This window comes from Culex pipiens, chromosome 3 (genome assembly GCF_016801865.2).
Source record: "Culex pipiens pallens isolate TS chromosome 3, TS_CPP_V2, whole genome shotgun sequence".
Taxonomy (NCBI): Eukaryota; Metazoa; Arthropoda; class Insecta; order Diptera; family Culicidae; genus Culex; species Culex pipiens.
In genome coordinates, this window is record NC_068939.1 from 58,708,336 (window position 1) to 58,732,428 (window position 24,093).

At 36.4% G+C, this 24,093-nt stretch overlaps 1 protein-coding gene across 1 annotated transcript; it reads right to left on the reverse strand.

Moving 5' to 3' along the window:
* Positions 1-9,680: 9,680 nt before the first annotated feature.
* Positions 9,681-15,640, reverse strand: LOC120417630 (cuticle protein CP14.6-like). Its single transcript, XM_052709892.1, has 2 exons — positions 15,571-15,640; positions 9,681-10,229 (listed from the first exon to the last, which is right to left on the reverse strand). Exons 1-2 carry the CDS (start codon positions 15,638-15,640, stop codon positions 9,889-9,891), a joined length of 411 nt encoding a protein of 136 aa, XP_052565852.1. The 3' UTR covers positions 9,681-9,888.
* Between the last annotated feature and the right edge of the window lie 8,453 nt (positions 15,641-24,093).

A 24,093-nucleotide genomic window follows, 5' to 3' on the forward strand; every position in this document is an offset into this window, starting at 1 on the left:
AAAAAGATAATATTTTGAATGTTAAAAAAAATCATGAATAAAAATTTTGAGACTTCTTCGTGGTTCAGAAATTGCTTTTTTGACCTACAAAAACCCGATTTAATATCACCAGAGGTGAAATAGAGCCTTTTCTTACAAAATGATGAAACTCCGAGAAATATATTGGTGCAATTAATTTTTCAGTGAAAATTTTACCTAAAGCTTCGAATCTTTTTAGGCTAAACCTCAAATGCCATTTTTTTAACTTCAGAAGTTCATTTGTCGAAAGATATTTAAATTTAATTAAGAAAAACAAATTGGATTGACATTATTAGAAAAAAAATAAAGGGTACTCAGTCTTTATTGTTAGTCTATGATTAACTTAAAAAAATATGTATCGCTGTTGCACTTTGTCGACCAATTATGAGAAGCCAGAAAGAACATTTTCACGCGCAGCGTAAAACGCGCAAGCGTAAAAGCTCTTGCGTTGAAGCTCTGGCGTTGAAGCTCTGGCGTTGAAGCTCTGGCGTTGAAGCTCTGGCGTTGAAGCTCTGGCGTTGAAGCTCTGGCGTTGAAGCTCTGGCGTTGAAGCTCTGGCGTTGAAGCTCTGGCGTTGAAGCTCTGGCGTTGAAGCTCTGGCGTTGAAGCTCTGGCGTTGAAGCTCTGGCGTTGAAGCTCTGGCGTTGAAGCTCTGGCGTTGAAGCTCTGGCGTTGAAGCTCTGGCGTTGAAGCTCTGGCGTTGAAGCTCTGGCGTTGAAGCTCTGGCGTTGAAGCTCTGGCGTTGAAGCTCTGGCGTTGAAGCTCTGGCGTTGAAGCTCTGGCGTTGAAGCTCTGGCGTTGAAGCTCTGGCGTTGAAGCTCTGGCGTTGAAGCTCTGGCGTTGAAGCTCTGGCGTTGAAGCTCTGGCGTTGAAGCTTCGACTTGACGACTTGTCGAGCTTTCGAGCGAGAACGAGCCGGGACTTCGAATTTGATGTTCAGTATATGATTTTGTATAAATCCAAAAATGTATTAGGAAAAAATAGGGTAAAAATAAGACGAAAAATACTAAAACACTAAAATCTCTGGAAATACATTTTGAAAAAGCTTCAAATTTTGGGCCCAAACAGTTTATGGCGCATGTTTTCGAATGGCTTTTTGTTTGAAACTGAATTCTTTAAATTTGATAGTGTTATCTGTAAAATAGTCTAAAAAAAACCTCTAAAAATGGCTTTGACCACATTTACTGGTCGAAAATTGTGAATCGAAAAATAAAATGTTCGTCTCCGACCCCACGGCTATAGATCTGATTTATAAAAATTGTGGGTTTTACGAGCGGTTTTCCAGTGATGGAAGACACAAATTTTTAAGAGCGGATACAGACATCGCTCATGTTTTTCAGAAAAAGAGCTCTCAAAAATCAGACTTTGAGTTCCGGGTTTCGGGCCAAAATTCAATCGAAAGAGCGCATCTAAACCTTCAATTTAGTAATAGAATTTTTTCCTGGGACGAATCCTCGCCGTGCACGAATTTTTTTAGATTTCTGAAAAAAGCGTTTTTCCAAAAGCAAACCTTAAACCTTTCTTTTGTAAGAAAGGCAAAACATTTATTGTGCATTGAGAAAAAAAAAACTTATTGAAAAAATACTTTTTTTTTGTTGAACTGTCCTCATCATAACCCATAACTTGGCTTCAGACAACGAACCGATAAGAAAATTCCTTCCTTTGATAGACTTCTGAACATTTTCGGTATTTGTATCGAATTGTTAATCTCAAACATATTCAAACTATTAATTTTTCTTAATCGGAAATTCAGACAATTTCAAAAAATATTTCAAGTTTTCTTAATCGGAAGTTCAGCCAATTTCAAGTTTTTTGTTCTGAATTGTTAGCAAAACAATCAACAAAAATTAGTTTTATTTTTTTATCTTTTTAGAGATGATATTTTAAAGAGAAGAAAAGAAAAAAAATGTGGATACCTGTAAAAACAAAAACTAATTTTTCTTTTTACAGGTATCCACATTTTTTTTTCTTTTCTTCTCTTCAAAATATCATCTCTAAAAAGATAAAAAAAATATTTTTTTGTTTTACCAACTGTGACTTATAATCAAATATTTTATAAATTGTTCAAAAATATAGTCCACTCCTTATTTGTCTATGTTTGTTATTTCGATATTCCTCTTTCTTCTTTTTTTGTAGAATCAAATTTCAATTTTGTCTCTTTTAAATTAAATTGTTCATTGAAATCGCCACAAAGAGGAGAGTCAAATCTGTATTGGTGACACACATTTGACACTAAATACTTTTGTTTACTTTTACAATAGAGAGAATCAAATTCTTCTTTTTTAATTAAAATACCTCCCTTGATACTTAGAAAAAATAATTTCAAAATGTTTAGAAATAATAGGGTAATTCTCTACCAACTCACACGAAATCGGGAAAAGTTGCCCCGACCCCTCTTCGATTTGCGTGAAACTTTGTCCTAAGGGGTAACTTTTGTCCCTGATCACGAATCCGAGGTCCGTTTTGTGATATCTCGTGACGGAGGGGCGGTACGACCCCTTCCATTTTTGAACATGCGAAAAAAGAGGTGTTTTTCAATAATTTGCAGCCTGAAACGGTGATGAGATAGAAATTTGGTGCCAAAGGGACTTTTATGTAAAATTAGACGCCCGATTTGATGGCATACTCAGAATTCCGAAAAAAACGTATTTTTCATCGAAAAAAAAACTAAAAAAGTTTTAAAAATTCTCCCATTTTCCGTTACTTGACTGTAAAAAATTTTGGAACATGTAATTTTATGGGAAATTTAATGTACTTTTCGAATCTACATTGTCCCAGAAGGGTCATTTTTTCATTTAGAACAAAATTTTTCATTTTAAAATTTCGTGTTTTTTCTAACTTTGCAGGGTAATTTTTTAGAGTGTAACAATGTTCTGCAAAGTTGTAGAGCAGACAATTACAAAAATTTTGATATATAGACATAAGGGGTTGAATGAATGAATGAATGAATGAAAATTTTTGTTTTAAATGAAAAAATGACCCTTCTGGGACAATGTAGATTCGAAAAGTACATTAAATTTCCCATAAAATGACATGTTCCAAATTTTTTACAGTCGAGTAACGAAAAATGGGAGAATTTTTAAAACTTTTTTAGTGTTTTTTTCGATTAAAAATACGTTTTTTCAAAATTCTGAGTACGCCATCAAATCGGGCGTCTAATTTTACATAAAAGTCCCCTTGACACCAAATTTCTATCTCATCACCGTTTCAGGCTGCAAATGATTGAAAAACACCTCTTTTTTCACATGTTCAAAAATGGAAGGGGTCGTACCGCCCCTCCGTCACGAGATATCAAAAATCGGACCTCAGATTCGTGATCAGGGACAAAAGTTACCCCTTAGGACAAAGTTTCACGCAAATCGAAGAGGGGTCGGGGCAACTGCTGTGTGAGTTGGCGGAGAATTACCCAATAACTTTAACTGCATTTGCCTAACCTGAATTTATACAGAATGATGATGATCAAAAACAAAATATCTGGCAAATGAAAAAAAAAAATTTCGCAAATGCTAGTAAATATTAAAAAAAACATATTCTCCGTATTTTCCATTCTAAAAAGATTTGTCCAATTTTCCAAGTAAATGGCATCGAGTGAAAACAAAAAATCCTAATTATGCCATTTCAAATGCAAAAACACTTCAAAAGCTCCTTTCCCGGCCAAAGCACCCAAATTTGCACTCACAAAATCACGACTCTTATTACTTATTACTGCGGAGACACTTTTTCCATCAAAAATAAAGCCAAAATCAGTGACAGAAAAAAAAATCATCCCAAATCAGAAGGTGCCAAAGTGGAAGGTGATAAAATAATTAAACGCTCGAGAAAGCAGCAGCGGAAGTGCTTTCGCCCCCACTTGTGAAGCTTTTTTTTGTGTGTGCATATTTTTCCACCCAATTTTCCGTCCCTTTCCGGCGACGCCACAGACCACGTGCAGCTACTTCCTCACCACCACCAAATAAAGCAGCAAGAAAATCTTTGTGATTAATTTTCCCCTCCACCCAGTCGTACAAACGGGCCAGGCGGCGTTCGACGTCATCGTCAACGACGACGGATGGCATGCTAAATGTGTTCGGGACCTTCCTTTTTTGCGGGGGTGCTGGGTCCTTTCTGGGTTTATTGATTTTTTATCATTCGTTTCCCATGGCATCCTCCGAAAATGGAACGCGCTCCTCAGCTGCCCGGATTCGTCCCGCTTTGTTATGGCTGTTGAGTTTCGGGCATTTTCCTCTCGTTTCTCGAGATTTTTCCGGAAGGACGCTTTTTCCTGGGATTGGGTGTTGTGTATGCGTGTGTGCGAAAATGGAATGAATCATTAAAGATGAGAAATCTACACTGAAGAATGTTATCGGGGAAGTATTTGTTCCGGAGAACCATCCCAAGGTCTTTGTCCCAATAATGGAAGTAATTGTTCCATGGAGTTCGACTAAGATGGATCGAGAACAGATTTAAATTACTCCTTATACAAAATTTCGCAAGCAGCTTAAAGCCAAATTATTTCAAATTTCGCCTTTGTATTGCAATTTGCAAACAAACAAGAAAAAACATAGGATAAAGATAGCCATCTGCGAAAAAGGTGATGATGAAAATGGAAATGTGCGAAGAGAGGAGTGGAAAACTATCCCACAGCAACCCCTACAGGCAAATGGTTGACCTCAATTTGTGATTCTTATTTCATCAACACAGCCGGCATGCCAACCGGCGACCGGTGACACTGATGTGACAAAAATGTGACGAAAGTGGCATTTCTTGGGCGGATCTTTGTGTTTTTTTTTTTGGCATCGGAAAGGGGGAAAAAGAACCTACACACAGTCTAATTTAATCAAACTGTTGAATAGTTGGTTTTGGAGGGTGAAAATGTGACGAGGTGAAATGAAAATGGCTGGGCGCATCTTGGCCTGATGGATTTCAATTTGGGAAAAAGTTTATTGGAATTTTAGGAGAGATGACGAAGTTAAAAAGCCTTGACATTAATGTTATTCGTTCGTTTTTCACCAAATTGTCTAAAATGGTTTGTGAAGGCGCCTTAAGCCGGCCAAAATATTTAAAAATATTTTCATGTTTTCCATGTAACAAAATCTTCAATTTTAGATTTCTACTTTTGGCTTTATCATGCACACGGCATGCAGTTTCACCTCAAATTTTAAGAAAAAAAAAGCTCAGAAAGTTTGAAAGTTCACTTTGCGTATGGCAAAACTAGAAGCATAAATCGTCCATAACTCACATAAATCATGAAATATCTTTATGGCTTGGATAGGAAATCATCTTTTTAGTGGATTTAATACATTTTCTGTAATATGAAATTTTGATATATTTCAAAGTGTGTAACTACTCTAAATGAATTTCAATATAGTATCAGAAATCCAAAGTAGCTAAATTTTACAGGAGTTCTACAAGTGCACACTTTAAGATATCTACGGCATAGCAGTTTGAACCGTAAACGGGAAAAATTATCCTTAAACCTTCTTCAGAAGTTTTGGAGAGCACTTGAAGAGAGTATTATCTTGCCTCGGTCCAGTAGCTATCTTGAAGTGCACTTGTAGAACTCCTGTTAATTTTTGTTACTTGGGTTTTTAACTTACTGTGCAATCAACCATTTAATTTATATTTGAATCAAAAGTGATCTTTTAATATATTTATTTTATAATGTTTTACAAATTGAGAATTTTTGTTGCAGCATATTTTATTTATTTTCCTAAATGAGGCCAATGCAAAATCTATTATAGTTTTTGTGACTGATCCCGAAGAATGTTATGGGCAACAAATATGTTATCAAAGAAATTTACAAAGTGTAAACAATTAATAAGAAACTCAAATGTTAGTAAACACAAACAAAGCGGCTTAAGCTATTTTATTTTTAAATTTCTGTTTATAAATAATTAAAAAACGTTGAATAAATTGCATGTAACGTAAAATAATCTATTTATTTTGGTTAAAAGGGAGATTTTTTTCCAATTCATAATAAATTCATTTTTGGTTAAAACAACATCAAAGAATAAAACATCGTTACAAATGGAATTCTTCCTAAACGTTGTTGAAATACAAAATTTTATCTTTATTTTCATTTTATTTTTATGACTATGATATTGATAGAATGTATAATGTGTTCCATTTTTGAGATATTTTCGAATATTATTTTGATATTTTTATTTATAAAATAACAATCAAACTAGGATAGCTCGTTAATTCAACACCCAAAGGAAAAATATATCTCAAAATCTGCAACAGTGGATTTGCTGCAGAAAATGTCACATTTTATAACATTTTTTGCAGCAAGCCCGTAGATCATTTTTGCCCGCGTGTAAACATTTCTGCGATCTGCAGTTCTCACCAACACATATAATGCTGGCCCGTCCCTGAGCAACACTTCAGGGAGAAGATTATGTTGGTGCTCTTTCAATCTCATTTCATCAAGCGTCCATGGCGCGGTGGTAGCGTGTCGGATCAATAACCAAGAAGTTGGTGGTTCAATCCTCGTTCTGTTAAGGTTTTTTTTTTGTGAAATACAATCAAAAAGCTGTCGGTAATGTCGATAATTGTCGGTAACGGGCAAAAATGTCATACCCCTATATCGCAAAAAATGCATGAGGACAGTTTTCATGCAGATTCTGATATACTTTCATGCCGCCATGCATCACAATCATGCGACCGCCGTTTGGGTGAACTGATTAAAATTCTGTAAGCAAATCCAAAAAATAACACATAAAAAATTGTACAGAGCAAATTTTGTTTTTTTTTTTTCATTTGATTCAAACAATTTTCAGAGTACCGCAAAATTCTAAGTTTTGCCTTCCTCGCTGAGGTAAGGCTATAATCCTGCTCTAAAATTGAACTTTTTATTTAAAGCTCGAAAACCCACCTTGATGTATACATATCGACTCAGAATCGAAAACTGAACAAATGTCTGTGTGTATGTGTGTGTGTGTATGTGTGTGTGTATGTGTGTGTATGTGTGTGTATGTGTGTGTGTATGTGTGTGTGTATGTGTGTGTGTATGTGTGTGTGTATGTGTGTGTGTATGTGACCAATAATGTCACGCAGTTTTCTCAGCACTGGCTGAACCGATTTTGACCAAACCAGTCGCATTCGACTTGGTTTAGGGTCCCATACGGTGCTATTGAATTGTTTGAAGTTTCGATAAGTAGTTCAAAAGTTATGTATGAAAATGTGTTTTCGCATATTTTCGGAAGTTGAATAAATGGCAGTAAACTGAACCAAACATCATCATGTTATACATCGTTAGTTAGGTAATTGAAAGACCTTTCCAACGAGATAATCTGGTAACCCTGTCTCGAGTTATAACCACTTAAGTGATAATTATGTACTCAAGACACCATTTTTGAATCATGATTTCTATTTACAGCTGCAATAGGGTACCCAAAATATGGAAAAATGTTTAAAAAACTTGATTTTTGAAGTATTTTAGTTCTTTGAGACAAATAAGAGCAAAATCGGAGGATATTAACCCACTTATAATCGAGTATGTTGTAGTTTTGAATATATTTTTATAATTAATTTAATTAACTTTAAGATTTGTTACCCAAATATGTGGTGACCCAATTTCCATTCAAAGAAACCCAAAAGTTAAATTCGCATAGGAATCTTTACAACAAGATCCATAAAAGTTAAAAGCGATTTAGACAAGTAATATTTGCATAGAAAAAAAAATTTCTTCACCAAATTCACTTGAATTCGGCACAGTTGCTTGAAATAACCATGATTTCATGTGTTTCTGGGCACTATAAACTGCAAACTTTTTGATTTATTTTTAATTTTTGTTTTATTTTTCATCTGATTGAAACAAAAAAAATCTTTTTTTTTATCATAAATGTGTAAGCACACGGAGAAAAATAAGTTCATAAAATTCAGAACTACAAACAAAGTGTTCAAATTGTAGTTTTTTTATTGTTTTGGTAAAACGTGCCATGAAGTATAACCACTTTGTTCGTGGTTCCCAATTTCATGAACGTTTGTTCTCGATTTAAGTAACTCATTTTTCTCCGTGGAGATAGGCATCATTTATTCGGAAAAAAAATATCTGTAAATGCTATTGAGATCGTTCTCATTTCTGAAGATTTGAAGATTTTAGCTTTTTCTGCAAAAACTTTGAGAAAAAACTAACTTTCATCTCGTTATGGCTAACGTTGTCCGCGTCGGAAAATCGAATTTCGGTTCCGAGTTTTCCTTTCCATTTCAGCATAGTTGCTTCCAGCAAACAAAATGAAATTTCTTACAAATTCGCTTGCAACAGAAAAGACAAGAAATAACAACATTTCTTTCCCCCGATAAGCCATATCTCAAGTGTGTTTCTACAAGCTACCACCACTAGAACTTCCGTATCCCTGTGACTTCGCCGACAATGATGCCTTTATTCGTCGTTATCAATTTATCTTACTGCACCACTATCTGGATGCTTCTCCGTAATTCCGTTTGGTCCAACCGGATAGCAATCTTCTCCTGCGGGGATGAGGAACATTTCACTTCATTAGGGCCAACTGCGTCATTTTTCTCAAGAAAGAATCACAAAGTGACGCTTTTTCCCAACTTTAATTCTCAGCGGGTTTTGTAGGACAAGAGTTTTAACAAGATGAAAAGTTCATCAATTTGGGTGGGGATTTGAGGGACCAACTCTGAATTGTCTGCTGCAATTTTCAACAGTCATCTTGGATAAACTTTTTTAGAAAATGACTCGCAGGTCTTGAACAAAGCTTTCACAACTCATCAAAGCATAGCCCCATAGAAGCATTTTTTTTAGATTTTTACAACTAATACAAAAAAAAACTAAACAATCACAATCGCACGAAGGTCAACCTCCGCTAATATTAGCTTTGTTTTTCCTCTGTTTCTCTCTTTGCAGGTAATTCACTGAAATTTTCATCACCCTCCGGGCCAGAACCTTGGCAAAAGAAACAACGCCGCATTCCCACGGAAAAAAATAAAGGTCCTTCCATCATCATTGTCGTCGTCCTTTGCTGAGGGAGGTGACAGCAAAGTAATTCGACCGAGTTTCTCGCTTTTTTCCTCGATTCGCCCCTTAAAAGTCAACAAATCTCCCCCGCACAGGTGAGAGGAAAATTCCGAAAAGTAAGGGAGGAAATGCTTTGTGGTGATTTTTTTGTTTAATTTTTTTTTTGAATTGAATTGGGGTCAGACCGTTGCCGGTTTGGAATTTTCTTGTTTGGGTTGGTGCGGAACAAAAGCAGTTTTTTTTTGCAATACTTTAATGTTGAAGAAGTGGAGAGAAATCAGCGAGGGAAATTGTCATAAGGGTGACGGTTTTTGGCTTCGGGGAAGGATTTATTTGAATTGGAGCGACACGAGTTCAAACAACGAGATAATTGAATTATCTTACCCACAAAAGCGTTGTTTGTCGAGAAAACGATCACGTTTCAATTTTCCCTTTTTTTGATGATAAAGTTTGCTGATTATAATGATATCTATTTTTGTAATTCATCCCGACTGCAAAAAAACAAGCATTTTTTAAATAAAAAACTAAAATCCATCTAAAAAATAGTTTCAAACAATTTTCATAATTTTTCACTGCGGTAATAATTTTAAATTTAAATTTCGGAAGTTCGAAAATGTATTACAAAAATTAAAGTGGCCATGCCTACTGCGTTGCCTTATCACATTTCATAGAATCAACAGGAGAGGAAGGACGCTGGACATACCGTACCAAAAGCTCCGGATCAGCTGTTAGCAAACTTGAAACTTTGTGATGAAGCGAAGTTCAATTTTTCATAATTTGAATAGGATTCAAGAAACTTTTAAATTCATTTGCATTTATTTACAGAATATTACAAGCATTTTCACAACTGCCTACTATTTGTTCTAAAAATTCAACTATTTCAATTCCCCTCAAGAAACAGTCCCACCTCACTTTGGAATGTGCGCCCCCTCCGGGTGGAACCCGGTCTCGTCGGCCACGTACCGCACCGTGTAGGTCACCCCGTCCGGCCCCGTCCACGAGTACTCCCCGCTGATGGTGGCACCGCCGTCCGGGCTGGACGCACTCGCCCGGATCCCGTTGCTCGTTTCGAACGCATAGCTGAACGATCCGTCCGGGTTGACCTCCTGGGTTTGCTTCACGATGGTGGCCGCTCCGTCGTCCGCCGCGGGCCTTGCCACGGCCAAGGTTGTCAACAGGAGGGCGGCCAGGATCTGCGGGGGGAGAAAAGGGTTCGAAAAGTTAGGTTTTCCGGAAAAGGTAGAAAGTTCTTACGATTGATTTGAACATGGTTGAAGGCGCTATCAAACTGAGTCTGCTACCGAACGAAAGAAGTCAAGTGTCTTTTATATGCTCGACGCAAACAAGCTTCTATTGATTGCTTAATTCTACCAGGGGTAGAGAATTCGGAGCCCGGCCTTCAGAGGTTTGGTTTGCCGAAGAGGAGGAGAGATCGCTTAGACAAATATGAGAAGCAACAATCTTGCAACAGAGCTCAGAACCGGACCGGGGTAGATTTGCAGAAGGAGGCGCTATCATCCACTTAAATTTACCATACATAATATGAGTTGTGTGTGTGAAGGAGTCGGTGTACCTGTTCCGACCCGATGATGTACAGCTATTTGCTCGTAAATTTCCAGCAAACCAAAGCGAGCGAGCCTCGAACAAGGTTGTTTGCAATCAAAACAGAACCTTTTTTCCGGCCCGAACCATCTTTGGATCAAAGTTATGGGTGTCCTATATCGCTCTCGTTCGGAGCAGAGCACTTTCCGATGTTGTTGGTTGGGGCTATGAGCCTGCTTGATTGTGATTGGGGTTGTGGGGTTTGATGGAACTTTTGAAAAGGACTTGAAGATTTCCGAATTTGGATACATGTAGATTTGAAGGTTTTCAATTCTTCAACTCTTCAATTCTTCAATTCTAGATTAAATTTTCAAAAGGTCCTATCTGCATAGGAAACCCATGAGGGATAGGTTGTTTTGAAAATTTAATCTAGAATTCTTCAATTCTTCAATTCTTCAATTCTTCAATTCTTCAATTCTTCAATTCTTCAATTCTTCAATTCTTCAATTCTTCAATTCTTCAATTCTTCAATTCTTCAATTCTTCAATTCTTCAATTCTTCAATTCTTCAATTCTTCAATTCTTCAATTCTTCAATTCTTCAATTCTTCAATTCTTCAATTCTTCAATTCTTCAATTCTTCAATTCTTCAATTCTTCAATTGAGCAGTTCTCTAGGATTTCGGTCATTCGATTTTTTTTGTATTTTTTAATCCGACTGAAACTTTTTTGGTGCCTTCGGTATGCCCAAAGAAGCCATTTTGCATCATTAGTTTGTCCATATAATTTTCCATACAAATTCGGCAGCTGTCCATACAAAAATGATGTATGAAAATTCAAAAATCTGTATCTTTTGAAGGAATTTTTTGATCGATTTGGTGTCTTCGGCAAAGTTGTAGGTATGGATACGGACTACACTGGAAAAAAATAATACACGGTAAAAAAAATTTGGTGATTTTTTTATTTAACTTTTTATCACTAAAACTTGATTTACAAAAAAACACTATTTTTAATTTTTTTTATTTTTTGATATGTTTTAGAAGGCATAAAATGCCAACTTTTCAGAAATTTCCAGGTTGTGCAAAAAATCACTGACCGAGTTATGAATTTTTTAATCAATACTGATTTTTTCAAAAAATCGAAATTTTGGTCGTAAAAATTTTTCAACTTCATTTTTCGATGTAAAATCAAATTTGCAATCAAAAAGTACTTTACTGAAATTTTGATAAAGTGCACCGTTTTCAAGTTATAGCCATATTTAAGTGACTTTTTTGAAAATAGTCGCAGTTTTTCATTTTTTTAAATTAGTGCACATGTTTGCCCAGTTTTGAAAAAAATATTTTTGAAAAGCTGAGAAAATTCTCTATATTTTGCTTATTTGGACTTTGTTGATACGACCTTTAGTTGCTGAGATATTGCAATGCAAAGGTTTAAAAACAGGAAAATTGATGTTTTCTAAGTTTCACCCAAACAACCCACCATTTTCTATCGTCAATATCTCAGCAACTAATGGTCCGATTTTCAATGTTAATATATGAAACATTTGTGAAATTTTCCGATCTCTTCGAAAAAAATATTTTTGGAATTTTCAAATCAAGACTAACATTTCACAAAGGCCAAACATTCAATATTACGCCCTTTTAAAATGTTTGTCTTGATTTGAAAATTCCAAAAATATTTTTTTCGAAAAGATCGGAAAATTTCACAATTGTTTCATATATTAACATTGAAAATCGGACCATTAGTTGCTGAGATATTGACGATAGAAAATGGTGGGTTGTTTGGGTGAAACTTAGAAAACATCAATTTTCCTGTTTTTAAACCTTTGCATTGCAATATCTCAGCAACTAAAGGTCGTATCAACATAGTCCGAATAAGCAAAATATAGAGAATTTTCTCAGCTTTTCAAAAATATTTTTTTCAAAACTGGGCAAACATGTGCACTAATTTAAAAAAATGAAAAACTGCGACTATTTTCAAAAAAGTCACATAAATATGGCTATAACTTGAAAACGGTGCACTTTATCAAAATTTTAGTAAAGTACTTTTTGATTGCAAATTTGATTTTACATCGAAAAATGAAGTTGAAAAATTTTTACGACCAAAATTTCGATTTTTTGAAAAAATCAGTATTGATTAAAAAATTCATAACTCGGTCAGTGATTTTTTGCACAACCTGGAAATTTCTGAAAAGTTGGCATTTTATGTCTTCTAAAACATATCAAAAAATAAAAAAAATTAAAAATAGTGTTTTTTTGTAAATCAAGTTTTAGTGATAAAAAGTTAAATAAAAAAATCACCAAATTTTTTTTTACCGTGTATTATTTTTTCCAGTGTAGTCCGTATCCATACCTACAACTTTGCCGAAGACACCAAATCGATCAAAAAATTCCTTCAAAAGATACAGATTTTTGAATTTTCATACATCATTTTTGTATGGACAGCTGCCGAATTTGTATGGAAAATTATATGGACAAACTAATGATGCAAAATGGCTTCTTTGGGCATACCGAAGGCACCAAAAAAGTTTCAGCCGGATTAAAAAATACAAAAATTAAAATTTAAGAAAAAAGACCGATTTCGTAGAGAATTGCTCAATTGGGTAATTCTCCGCCAACTCACACAGCAGTTGCCCCGACCCCTCTTCGATTTGCGTGAAACTTTGTCCTAAGGGGTAACTTTTGTCCCTGATCACGAATCCGAGGTCCGTTTTTTTGATATTTCGTGACGGAGGGGCGGTACGACCCCTTCCATTTTTGAACATGCGAAAAAAGAGGTGTTTTTCAATAATTTGCAGCCTGAAACGATGATGAGATAGAAATTTGGTGTCAAAGGGACTTTTATGTAAAATTAGACGCTCGATTTGATGGCGTACTCAGAATTCCGAAAAAACGTTTTTTTCATCGAAAAAAACACTAAACAAGTTTTAAAATTCTCCCATTTTCCGTTACTCGACTGTAAAAAATTTCGGAACATGTCATTTTATAAGAAATTTAATGTACTTCTCGTATCTACATTGACCCAGAAGGGTCATTTTTTCATTTAGAACAAAATTTTTCATTTTAAAATTTCGTGTTTTTTCTAACTTTGAAGGGTTATTTTTTAGAGTGTAACAATGTTCTACAAAGTTGTAGAGCAGACAATTACAAAAATTTTGATATATAGACATAAGGAGTTTGCTTATAAACATCACGAGTTATCGCGATTTTACGAAAAAAAGTTTTGAAAAAGTTGGTCGTCATCTATCATGGCCGTTCATGGTCACCCCCCGACAGACACGGACGACGAAACAAAGAGAAACGCAAAAAGTAACTTTTTCAAAACTTTTTTTCGTAAAATCGCGATAACTCGTGATGTTTATAAGCAAACCCCTTATGTCTGCATATCAAAATTTTTGTAATTGTCTGCTCTACAACTTTGTAGAACATTGTTACACTCTAAAAAATAACCCTGCAAAGTTAGAAAAAACACGAAATTTTAAAATGAAAAATTTTGTTCTAAATGAAAAAATTACCCTTCTGGGTCAATGTAGATTCGAAAAGTACATTAAATTTCCCATAAAATGACATGTTCCGAAATTTTTTACAGTCGAGTAACGGAGAATGGGATAATTTTTTAAACTTTTTTAGTGTTTTTTTCGATGAAAAATACGTTTTTTTGGAATTCTGAGTACGCCATCAAATCGGCCGTATAATTTTACATAAAAGTCCCTTTGACACCAAATTTCTATCTCATCACCGTTTCAGGCTGCAAATTATTGAAAAACACCTCTTTTTTCACATGCTCAAAATTGGAAGGGATCGTACCGCCCCTCCGTCACGAGGTATCAAAAAACGGACCTCGGATTCGTGATCAGGGACAAAAGTTACCCCTTAGGACAAAGTTTCACGCAAATCGAAGAGGGGTCGGGGCAACTTTTCCCGATTTCGTGTGAGTTGGTAGAGAATTCTTCAATTCTTCAATTCTTCAATTCTTCAATTCTTCAATTCTTCAATTCTTCAATTCTTCAATTCTTCAATTCTTCAATTCTTCAATTCTTCAATTCTTCAATTCTTCAATTCTTCAATTCTTCAATTCTTCAATTCTTCAATTCTTCAATTCTTCAATTCTTCAATTCTTCAATTCTTCAATTCTTCAATTCTTCAATTCTTCAATTCTTCAATTCTTCAATTCTTCAATTCTTCAATTCTTCAATTCTTCAATTCTTCAATTCTTCAATTCTTCAATTCTTCAATTCTTCAATTCTTCAATTCTTCAATTCTTCAATTCTTCAATTCTTCAATTCTTCAATTCTTCAATTCTTCAATTCTTCAATTCTTCAATTCTTCAATTCTTCGATACCTCTTTGCTTTCTTGTACTAAGTTTGCTGGTTTTCCTATCTTGTTAGCATATGAGCGCACAGAGGCATCAAATTAAAGAATTGAAGAAAAAAAGAATTAAAGAATTGAAGAATTGAAGAATTGAAGAATTGAAGAATTGAAGAATTGAAGAATTGAAGAATTGAAGAATTGAAGAATTGAAGAATTGAAGAATTGAAGAATTGAAAAATTGAAGAATTGAAGAATTGAAGAATTGAAGAATTGAAGAATTGAAGAATTGAAGAATTGAAGAATTGAAGAATTGAAGAATTGAAGAATTGAAGAATTGAAGAATTGAAGAATTGAAGAATTGAAGAATTGAAGAATTGAAGAATTGAAGAATTGAAGAATTGAAGAATTGAAGAATTGAAGAATTGAAGAATTGAAGAATTGAAGAATTGAAGAATTGAAGAATTGAAGAATTGAAGAATTGAAGAATTGAAGAATTGAAGAATTGAAGAATTGAGAATCAATCAAAGAATTCATTATTTGAAGTTCTTAAGGCTTGAAAACTTGTACATTTAAAGACATGAGTCCCGTTTCACCCAAATTTCCCCCTCAAACCATCACGGTTGAAACCGGATAGCAGCAACCCAAAAAACATGAGCATGAAAACGTGATTTGCCTTATCAAAGTTTGGGGTTGTATCGATTCGGAACCATTTTTCTTTCGCAAAGGATACTTGTTCTGACGTTTGTGCTTTTCCGGGTCGGCCGGCAATGAGTGAGCGAACCCCGTGCGGGCCAGACAGGCCCTCGTCATCCTAGACTTCTTGGAATGAAACAGAGAGCTGAATAATACAGCACTTTCTAATAACAGCGAAAAGGATATCCGTCATGTTTTAACCCCACCCCCTGCACTCCAGTTTCATTGTTGGGATGTACGATTATGGTTGGGGGATTCTGATTGCTTCTCGTGCGTTGCCTGCGGCAATTTTCAGAATTTTGAAAGGGTCACATTTCATTCAATCTGCTAAAGTGCACCAAAATGAGCTTGTTTGAGCTGGTACGATTGCTGGAAGTGGCTTTGGCTCGTGAATTTTAAAGATATCACCAACCCCGCAAAGTAGACAACAGCAATTTCCAACCATATGCGACCCGCACCGTAAAATTCAATTTTAAATTTCCCCAGATTCAATTTGGCTCACCATACTTTGTAGCGGAGTCCCATCTGCAGCGTTAAACGCTACAACCGCACACGATTCGGTTCAGCTCTTCAAGAACTTTACCCAAGATGCACGTGTACCCCCCTCGATTCCCGCGTAATCGATTTCAATTTCACCACTCCCCCAGACGGCACTGAACTAGAGGGAGAAAAGTCCTTCAATGAGTTTATCAGTCCGCGCGAGTGCTTCCGGTTTCCTGGTACATCTTCTAGCTGAGTTCCCTTGAGTCAAGCCTCCCTCTTAATGCTCTCCTTTTAATATCGCAATTTACATTTTACCAAACATTTGCGCCATTTAGCGTGCTCTGTTGAGCTAGCGATTCGGCTTGGCCTCCACCGCCATCAGCCACGTGTCGCAGCTTTGTCGCTCCCCACGTGTACTTTGACAACGTTACATGAAGTCGGTGTTGTAATGCTGAAAGAAGTCCATGCACTGCTATCTCTTTCTCGATGGGAGTATTTCAGCGAGGTTGTGCTCTTTTATCGCAATTACACTTCTTCATAAAGAAATAAAACTTTAGAGAATTGGGAAACTTGTTGAGGCTCTAACCTATGTCAAGCTTTTAAAATCTGGGTCGCTTAACATTCCAACGCCCAAGGCGCCAAAAAAGTTGGAACGGTAACTTCAACTCGCTGGTTCTCGGGCATAACTCACCTAATCAAGACAATTTTTTTTTCAGTGATTTGTTAGGATGTCTCGATGATCCCAGAACTTTGCAGAACTCAATTTGATCAAACCTGTAATTTTAACGATCAAAAACATGGTTCCAATTTTTTTTTCGCGTGTAAAAAAAAATCGTCAAAAATTCCGCGGAGGCTGTCGTTTAAAAAAAGCTGGAACGATGTTTTCGGTCGCCAAAATTACAGATTTGTTCAAATCAAGTTCTGAATTTTTTTTAGGATCATCTAGACAATCTTACAAATCCCAGGAAACCAGAACCGGCTCGATTGGTTGAGTAATGCCCGAGAACCAGCGAGTTGAAGTTACCGTTTTTTGGGAGGCTTGCGCGTCCGTGTAAGTTGGACATGAGTTGGGCGTTGAAGTGTTAAGCTGTTAATGCAATTCATGTAAAGCAATTTTTCAACTTTTAAAGATCTTTTAAATGTTGATCCATATGCTTTGCGTAAATCTTCAATTTATGTGAGTGCTCAACCTTTGTAGAGATGGGCAAAAAAAAAGCGAGCTGCTCAAAGCGCCGGATCACTGAAAAGAGCGAACGAACCGTGGCTCACAAAAAAAGAACCGCGGTTCTTTTTTAATCTCCGGTCTTTTGAAAGAACCGTTTCAAGATGGCATGATTTTTGATATAAATATAATTTATTGAATTTTCAAAAAAAATTAGTATTAAATTTGTTTTTTAGAATTGGAAATGCAATTTCAAAAATGTCAATGCTTATAAAAATTAATCCCAAAAGTAAATGATTTGTTAAAATCTTACCAAAAATGTACTGAATACTGAATGCTGAATATTTATCGATTCAATCAGAATGTAGAAAAAGTTCACAGAATATTTTCTCCAAATAAAATATTACCATTATTTCAATTCATGTAGAAATTAATACAATTTTAAAATTACAAGCAATTTTTCCGGCATCTAAGATTTAAGTTTGGATGCCATTCTATTACTCGAATGTTTAGGTTCAGAGTAGAAATCTTGACATGAAGACCACCAAGACCTATGGTTTTCAAGGGCATCTTCTCGTTTTCAGTTTAATTTTTTTTATCAAATAATTTATAAAAGTCCAATGTGAAATAACTTATAAAATCACACGATTCTTTAAAAAAAACCTTTTCATCCAAATTTTGAAAAAGAGCGAAAGAGCCGTTCAAAAGAGCGGCTCTTTTTAATGAGCGAACGAAAATGAGCGGCTCCTAAAAAAGAGCGATTTTGCCCACCTCTAAACCTTTGTGACCTTAATCTTTGTGAAATACTCTTAATTTGTGAAGCTTTCAAGCTTTGAGAAATTCAGAAGGTATGTGAACTGCCAAACTTTGTGAGTGCTTTTGAAGCTTAAAAAAAATAATGAAAAATTAGTTGAGCTTTTGCAATTCATGAAGCTTTGTTGCACTATTGATTTGTGAAACCCGCAAACTTTGTGAGTTTTTCGAACTTTCGAGCAGTTCTAAAGCTTTGAAGCTCTTAACATTTTATTCAAGCTTTCAAGCTTTGTGAATCTGTCAAGCTTCCTGAAGCACTTAACTTTCCTACGGAATTGGAGTCCTTTTCGACTTTTTTGAAAATTTTATTCGCCATAACCTTTGCCAGTTAAGAGCTAAATATAAGTAGAGATAAATACACATTTTACAAAACAAATAAACTTTGGACTAGGGGAGCGTTCATAAAATACGTTTCTTTAACGGTATTGGGGTCCTTTCGACCTTACCATTCGCCAAAAATCCAGTTTTTGACCAAAACCGGTTCTCCTGATATCAAATCAAAGCATAAGATGTCTCCTTTCCGGAACCGACCTGGAAACCCGGAACTGTGGCCACCGGGAATCTGATACAACCGAAAAAGACCTTTTTGAGACCTCAACGTTGACGAACTGTATCTCCGGCAAATTTCAACCAATCAGGATGCTCTAGGTTGCAATCGACAGGCATTTATATAATAATGTCAGGGCCAGGTCACCTACCAGTTCTGGAAATCCGGAACTTTTTTAAACTATTTTTCACGTAGGGGAAATATACCGATTTTAATCACTCTAAGCCGTTCGACCGATTCTCATCACTTTTGTCGTTTTCCGCTATTGAATGAACATTTTCAGATGTATCAACAATGGAGAGTTGCTTGCTCACTTCTATTTGAGCTATTTATTACTTTGGAACAGTCAAAAACACTTTATGAAAGCTGTAATTCATGATCAAAGTGCTGATAGGCCGATAATAGAAAAAGGCTTAGAAAGGGTATAGTTCCCCTTTATGCGATACTATTACACTAACGATAGTTGAAATTGATCCATAAAACTTACTAAAAACACAACACGATAGCCAGAACTAGCCTAGAGTGTTACTGACCAGTTCCGGGTTACCTGGAACCGATTCCCAGATACCCGATGAAAGGCCAATTTGACTTTTTTTTATGAAACCTCATCGTGTTGCACATCAAACTTCATAAAATTGAATGATTTGACCGTGCATCCTGGTTAATCTGGAACCGGTTACCGGTGGCCTCTTGGGGACACTTCCGGAATATCCAAGAAACTCTATCATCCGACATATCTAACTTCATGAAATTGATAGATATGTCAATCTATGGTCATGCCTAATTTTGTGAATATTTTTAAACGTGCAAGTCATAAGCAAAGTAAAATTTGTGAAATGTTAAAATGAGACAGTTTTTTTTATTTTTTATTTCAAATTTATATAATTTTTTTCTTGACAGTTTTTGTTATATCATGGTGCCATATCGGCAAAGTGTACGGAATTTTGTTCAGCAAGAGTTAGTAGCCTTAGTCATGCCGTTGTTCGCTGATCTATCCTGGGCAATCTGGAACCGATTACCGGTATCCCTTTGGGGACAGTTCCGGGATATGCAAGAAACCCTGTCATCCGACATATCAAACTTCATGAAATTGATACCGTAAAACGGGGTGACTTTGATAGGTTTGCGATTTTTCCGCAAAATGAAGAGTACAATTAAAATACGTAAGGAATGGTTTAGAAACATACTGACCGTGGTAGAGAAGTGTTCAAAGTACCTCAAGAAGAACTTTTCATAAAATTTTGAAAAGTTTAAAAAGTTAGTTAACTATAGTTAAGAAAATGTTGATGAAAGTCATTATTTTAAACTTCTCAAAGTGTCATGATTTTCTCAATGAACATGATTTTTAATCGGAAAACGGATTGAATTTTCGGATTCTTTGGACAATTTTCCACTAGGAGAAGGTTAAAAAAGTTTGTAAAAATAAATAATATGTGTTTTTGAAACACAATTATAAAAACTCTCTAAATTTATAGGCAATTTCAGTTGAACAAATTTCATGTAAAATGTGAAAACTTGTGATTCGTGCTTCAAATTCAGTATAAAATGCAATATAAATCGATAATTTTACAAACAAAACTAGTTTTAACAAATTTCAGGCAAAATTCCGACTTTTTAACAATTTTACCTAAAATTTATATGTATTTTGCTAAAAAGCTTATACACTTAGTTAACTAAATATAAACATTGTTTTTTTTTTCTTAAAAACTATATCAGCTACTTTAGTGATGGTACATTTAGCGTACAAATAAAGTTTAAACATCTTAAATATGATTTTAACAAGAAAAACTATGACTATCAAAGTCACCCCGGAATTTAAACTAAGAATTTTTAACGTAACTATTTTTCTAAACATTATTGAAAAAACTTTTTTTCCGAAAAAGTGTATGGACTTTGTGTGGTCTACCCCAGTACATGTTTTAAAAATAAAAATCTTGAGAAAAACCTTACCTGTTGGAAAATATTCTAAAAACAAATTGAAATCCTATCAAAGTCACCCCGGTTTACGGTAGATATGTCCAGGTCGGTTTCAGGAAGGGGATGAGATTGGGTCATACAAAAATGCTGAAATTTGTATGACCCAATCTCACCCCCCAGACCCAATGTCACCCCTGATGACGGTAGTTTAAAAATTGTAAAGCTGTCAAAATGGGTAAAGCTCTCAACATTTCAGGAAATTTAAATTTTTCAAAGGTTCTTATATTTTCTCTCAGAAGCTTTGGCTAACGATGGTTTTGTTCAGAAACTTATTAAAAGTCAGTTTAATGGAAATTTCGCCAACACCGTACACAGATCCATTTCTTCAGTCCCACAACCCGCTCCTCCCCCCTCGATTCCCAATAGACCTTTCAGTTCAGAGTTCAAAGGACTGGCGGAACACGAACCACTGACAACACGTTGACGATCCCCCCCTAGCGAGTTGATGCGATTTCCCTCAAAGCATTCGCAAACCTGCCCCCTTCCCAAGAGAGGCCGGAATTCACCGCGGTGACATGCCGTGATATCGTGAATTTCCCCCAGGACCTGAGTCTCTTTTTTGTCACATCGTCGTCGTCGCAGAGCAAATTTCCGCGTTACAATGAAACTTTGGCAGAACAATTTTATGGGCGCCAGCTTTGGTCTCCCTGCGAGCTTCCAGCTCACGGGGATGTTCCGTCCTGAAAGGTGGCTGGGTTGTTAAAATCAGTGCCTTCCATTGGTTGCACTTTGATATTTGCAATAAACGCGATAGCGTGCAGCGTGTCGTCTGGTAAAAGGTGGTTTCTGATGGGAGGGATCTGTTTATACATAGGTGTAAATATTTTGACTGGGTCTTATCAGTTGATTCTGAGCGGTGCATGTTTTTAGCTTTTTGGTACAGTGGGAATAAACAGGGATTTTTTTTGTAGTTGAGTTGAAAGATTGGTGATAGAAAAAATCATGAAATATGTTGACAATATTAATTTTCAAAATTATTTTTTTTTTTCAAAATTATGATAAACAAGCTGGAATGACTAAATTGGAAGCATTTTGGAAAATAATTTCAATTATTTAAGAAAGCATAATTTCTTATGATTACAGTTCTTAATAGCACCAGGAAAATGTGTTTGACGATTCTGTAACATGAATTTTGATTCCAAATTGTTAGCAAGAAAAATGTATTTTATTCTCAACCTTTCCTCTCAAACTGTCAAAATACCCAACTGTGCCACGTGCTTGCACCTTCGCAGAATTATGATAACGAGCTACATGGCAAAGTGTCCCCGATGTACACGTGCACCGGTGTCACACGCGCAGCGTGGTTCGGTGTTTTCGCTTGTGCCAAAACTTCTCCTCGAGCTTCATGGGTTCGTGTGTGCCGGGCTCCAGATAAAATGCATTGAATATTTTACGCCGTGATAAAGCTTCACTTTACTGTGTGATGATAGTGGTGGTATCATACACGTTAAACTCGCGAGCTTCGATGGGATGTGGTGGCATTTTGAGCTGATTTTGGACTAGTGAGGAGGACATCATTAAAATGTTGATCAAAGCTGCAACCTTGGAAGCTGTTTTGAAGTTAAATTGCTTTTTTAAGGGCTTAAGGTAATATTCAGGCATCATTTTTCAATTCAAACCAGGGAGATGTTCAAAACCCAAATAGACATCATTAATCTGAAGAATCCAGATCTCACCCACGTCAACTTCAAAAGGTATTTTTGTTTTCGTTCCACGAAAGCTAACTAGTTTAAAGTAATCCATTCCCTCCCAAAGCCACTCCGACGTTCGGCCGCAAATGGCATCCGAGAATCGGTGGCGAAGATATTTCAATTTACGATCCCCTCTCTCTTTTCCTCAGGACGAAAGCAAGGTAAAATGTCTTCATCGACATTCACTTCGTCTTCGTCCCCGTCGTCGTCGTCGTCGTAATCTTTATGTGAGGAAATAACTTGACCTAACGATTTCACAGCACATCCTTAATCCCGGTGTGCCAGTGCTCGTAATCCGATTTGAGATAATCAAAAATCGAGGAAACATTTGCCGTCATTTTAGAGTGGAAAGTGCGGGGGTGGAGGCCATTTTTAACCTCTCCTCTTTCGCGCTGCCTCCAACCTCGCATTGATTGACTTGCATCGCCATCGACGTTCGCTGTTTTCGTCTACTTGAAAGGGATTTCGATTTCAAGACGGATGAGGCGTAAACAACTTTCTTCGTCCTCAAAGGAGACTCCTCTCTCAAGCACTGGAAAAAATATATTTCCAAGAAGCAGCTTGTTTAAAGCAGATGTATTCACGATTATCTCTGCCAAGTTTCACAATATTTGTTTATGTAAGATTATTAGTTTGAAAATACGTTTTTTTTTCAATTCTTTTAATTGTCGTTCCCGAAAATAACGAACATTCAGTCCAGTTTGTGAGTTGAGTTTATTTCTAGAACTCAAATGGGTAATTCTCCGCCAATTACACAGCAGTTGCCCCGACCCCTCTTCAATTTGCGTGAAACTTTGTCCTAAGGGGTAACTTTTGTCTCTGATCACGAATCCAAGGTCCGTTTTTTGATATCTCGTGACGGAGGGGCGGTACGACCCCTTCCATTTTTGAACATGCGAAAAAAGAGGTGTTTTTCAATAATTTGCAGCCTGAAACGGTGATGAGATAGAAATTTGGTGTCAAAGGGACTTTTATGTAAAATTGTACGCCCAATTTGATGGCGTACTCAGAATTCCGAAAAAAAACATAATTTTCATCGAAATAACCACTCAAAAAAGTTTAAAAACTATGCCATTTTCCATTACTCAACTGTATTTTTTTTTTTTTTGGAACATGTCATTTTAAGGTAAATTCAATTCAATTCAATTCGGTTTTATTGGTGAATAATCAAGATACAATGAGTTATTTTGAAGTGCATAACAGAGTTTTGGAGTTCCTTACAGCTGTGTGTTGCATCATAATCCATTTAGGAACAATTATTTCTTTAACTAAGGCACTAGCAAGAGTAAGAAAAAACCATAAAAAAAACTTACAGAAATTGCAAAGGAAAGGGGATAGAGGAAGAGAAAGCTTATATCTAGATCACAGGTAATTTATCCTTTGTAGATGTGTTTGATCATCAGTTCCCCAAGGGCCAGGAATTGTTCTGCCTTGTTCCGGCAGCTCCGAAACCGCGTCATCATCTCCCCCGCGAGAGCAAAGAACTCCGGCAGGGTGAAGAGATCTTCCCCGGTGACTTCTTGCTGGGCCGTACTGCCGCTACCGGCAGCGACCACGCTGGCGAACGAACGCCCCCAACCAGGAGGGAACGCTGAGTTTTCCGCTGGAACCGTAAGCTGTCCAGCTGCAGGAACGGCTGCGCTCGTACTTCGCTGAGGAGGGTGGGACGCTTTCTTCTTCCTCTTTTCCTGCTCCTCGAGGTAGGCCTTGCGCGCGACGCATCCGCGGTAATTGCCGGTATGGTTGCCGTCACAGTTTGCGCACTTTACGCGCGGCTTGGTTTGTTCTGCCTTGTCCCTCAAGTCCGCCTTTCGTGGCAGTGCGCACGCCTCCGAGAGGTGTGACTCACCGCACTTCACGCAGCGGGGCCGGAGGTTGCAGTTCCGCGAGCCGTGGC

Coding starts and splice junctions, on each gene's coding strand:
- LOC120417630 (XM_052709892.1), bottom strand. CDS start 15,640: ATGACGAGGGCCTGTCTGGCCCGCACGGGGTTCGCTCACTCATTGCCG. Junction 10,230..15,570: donor CGACCCGGAAAAGCACAAAC/GTCAGAACAAGT, acceptor ATCAATCGTAAG/AACTTTCTACCTTTTCCGGA.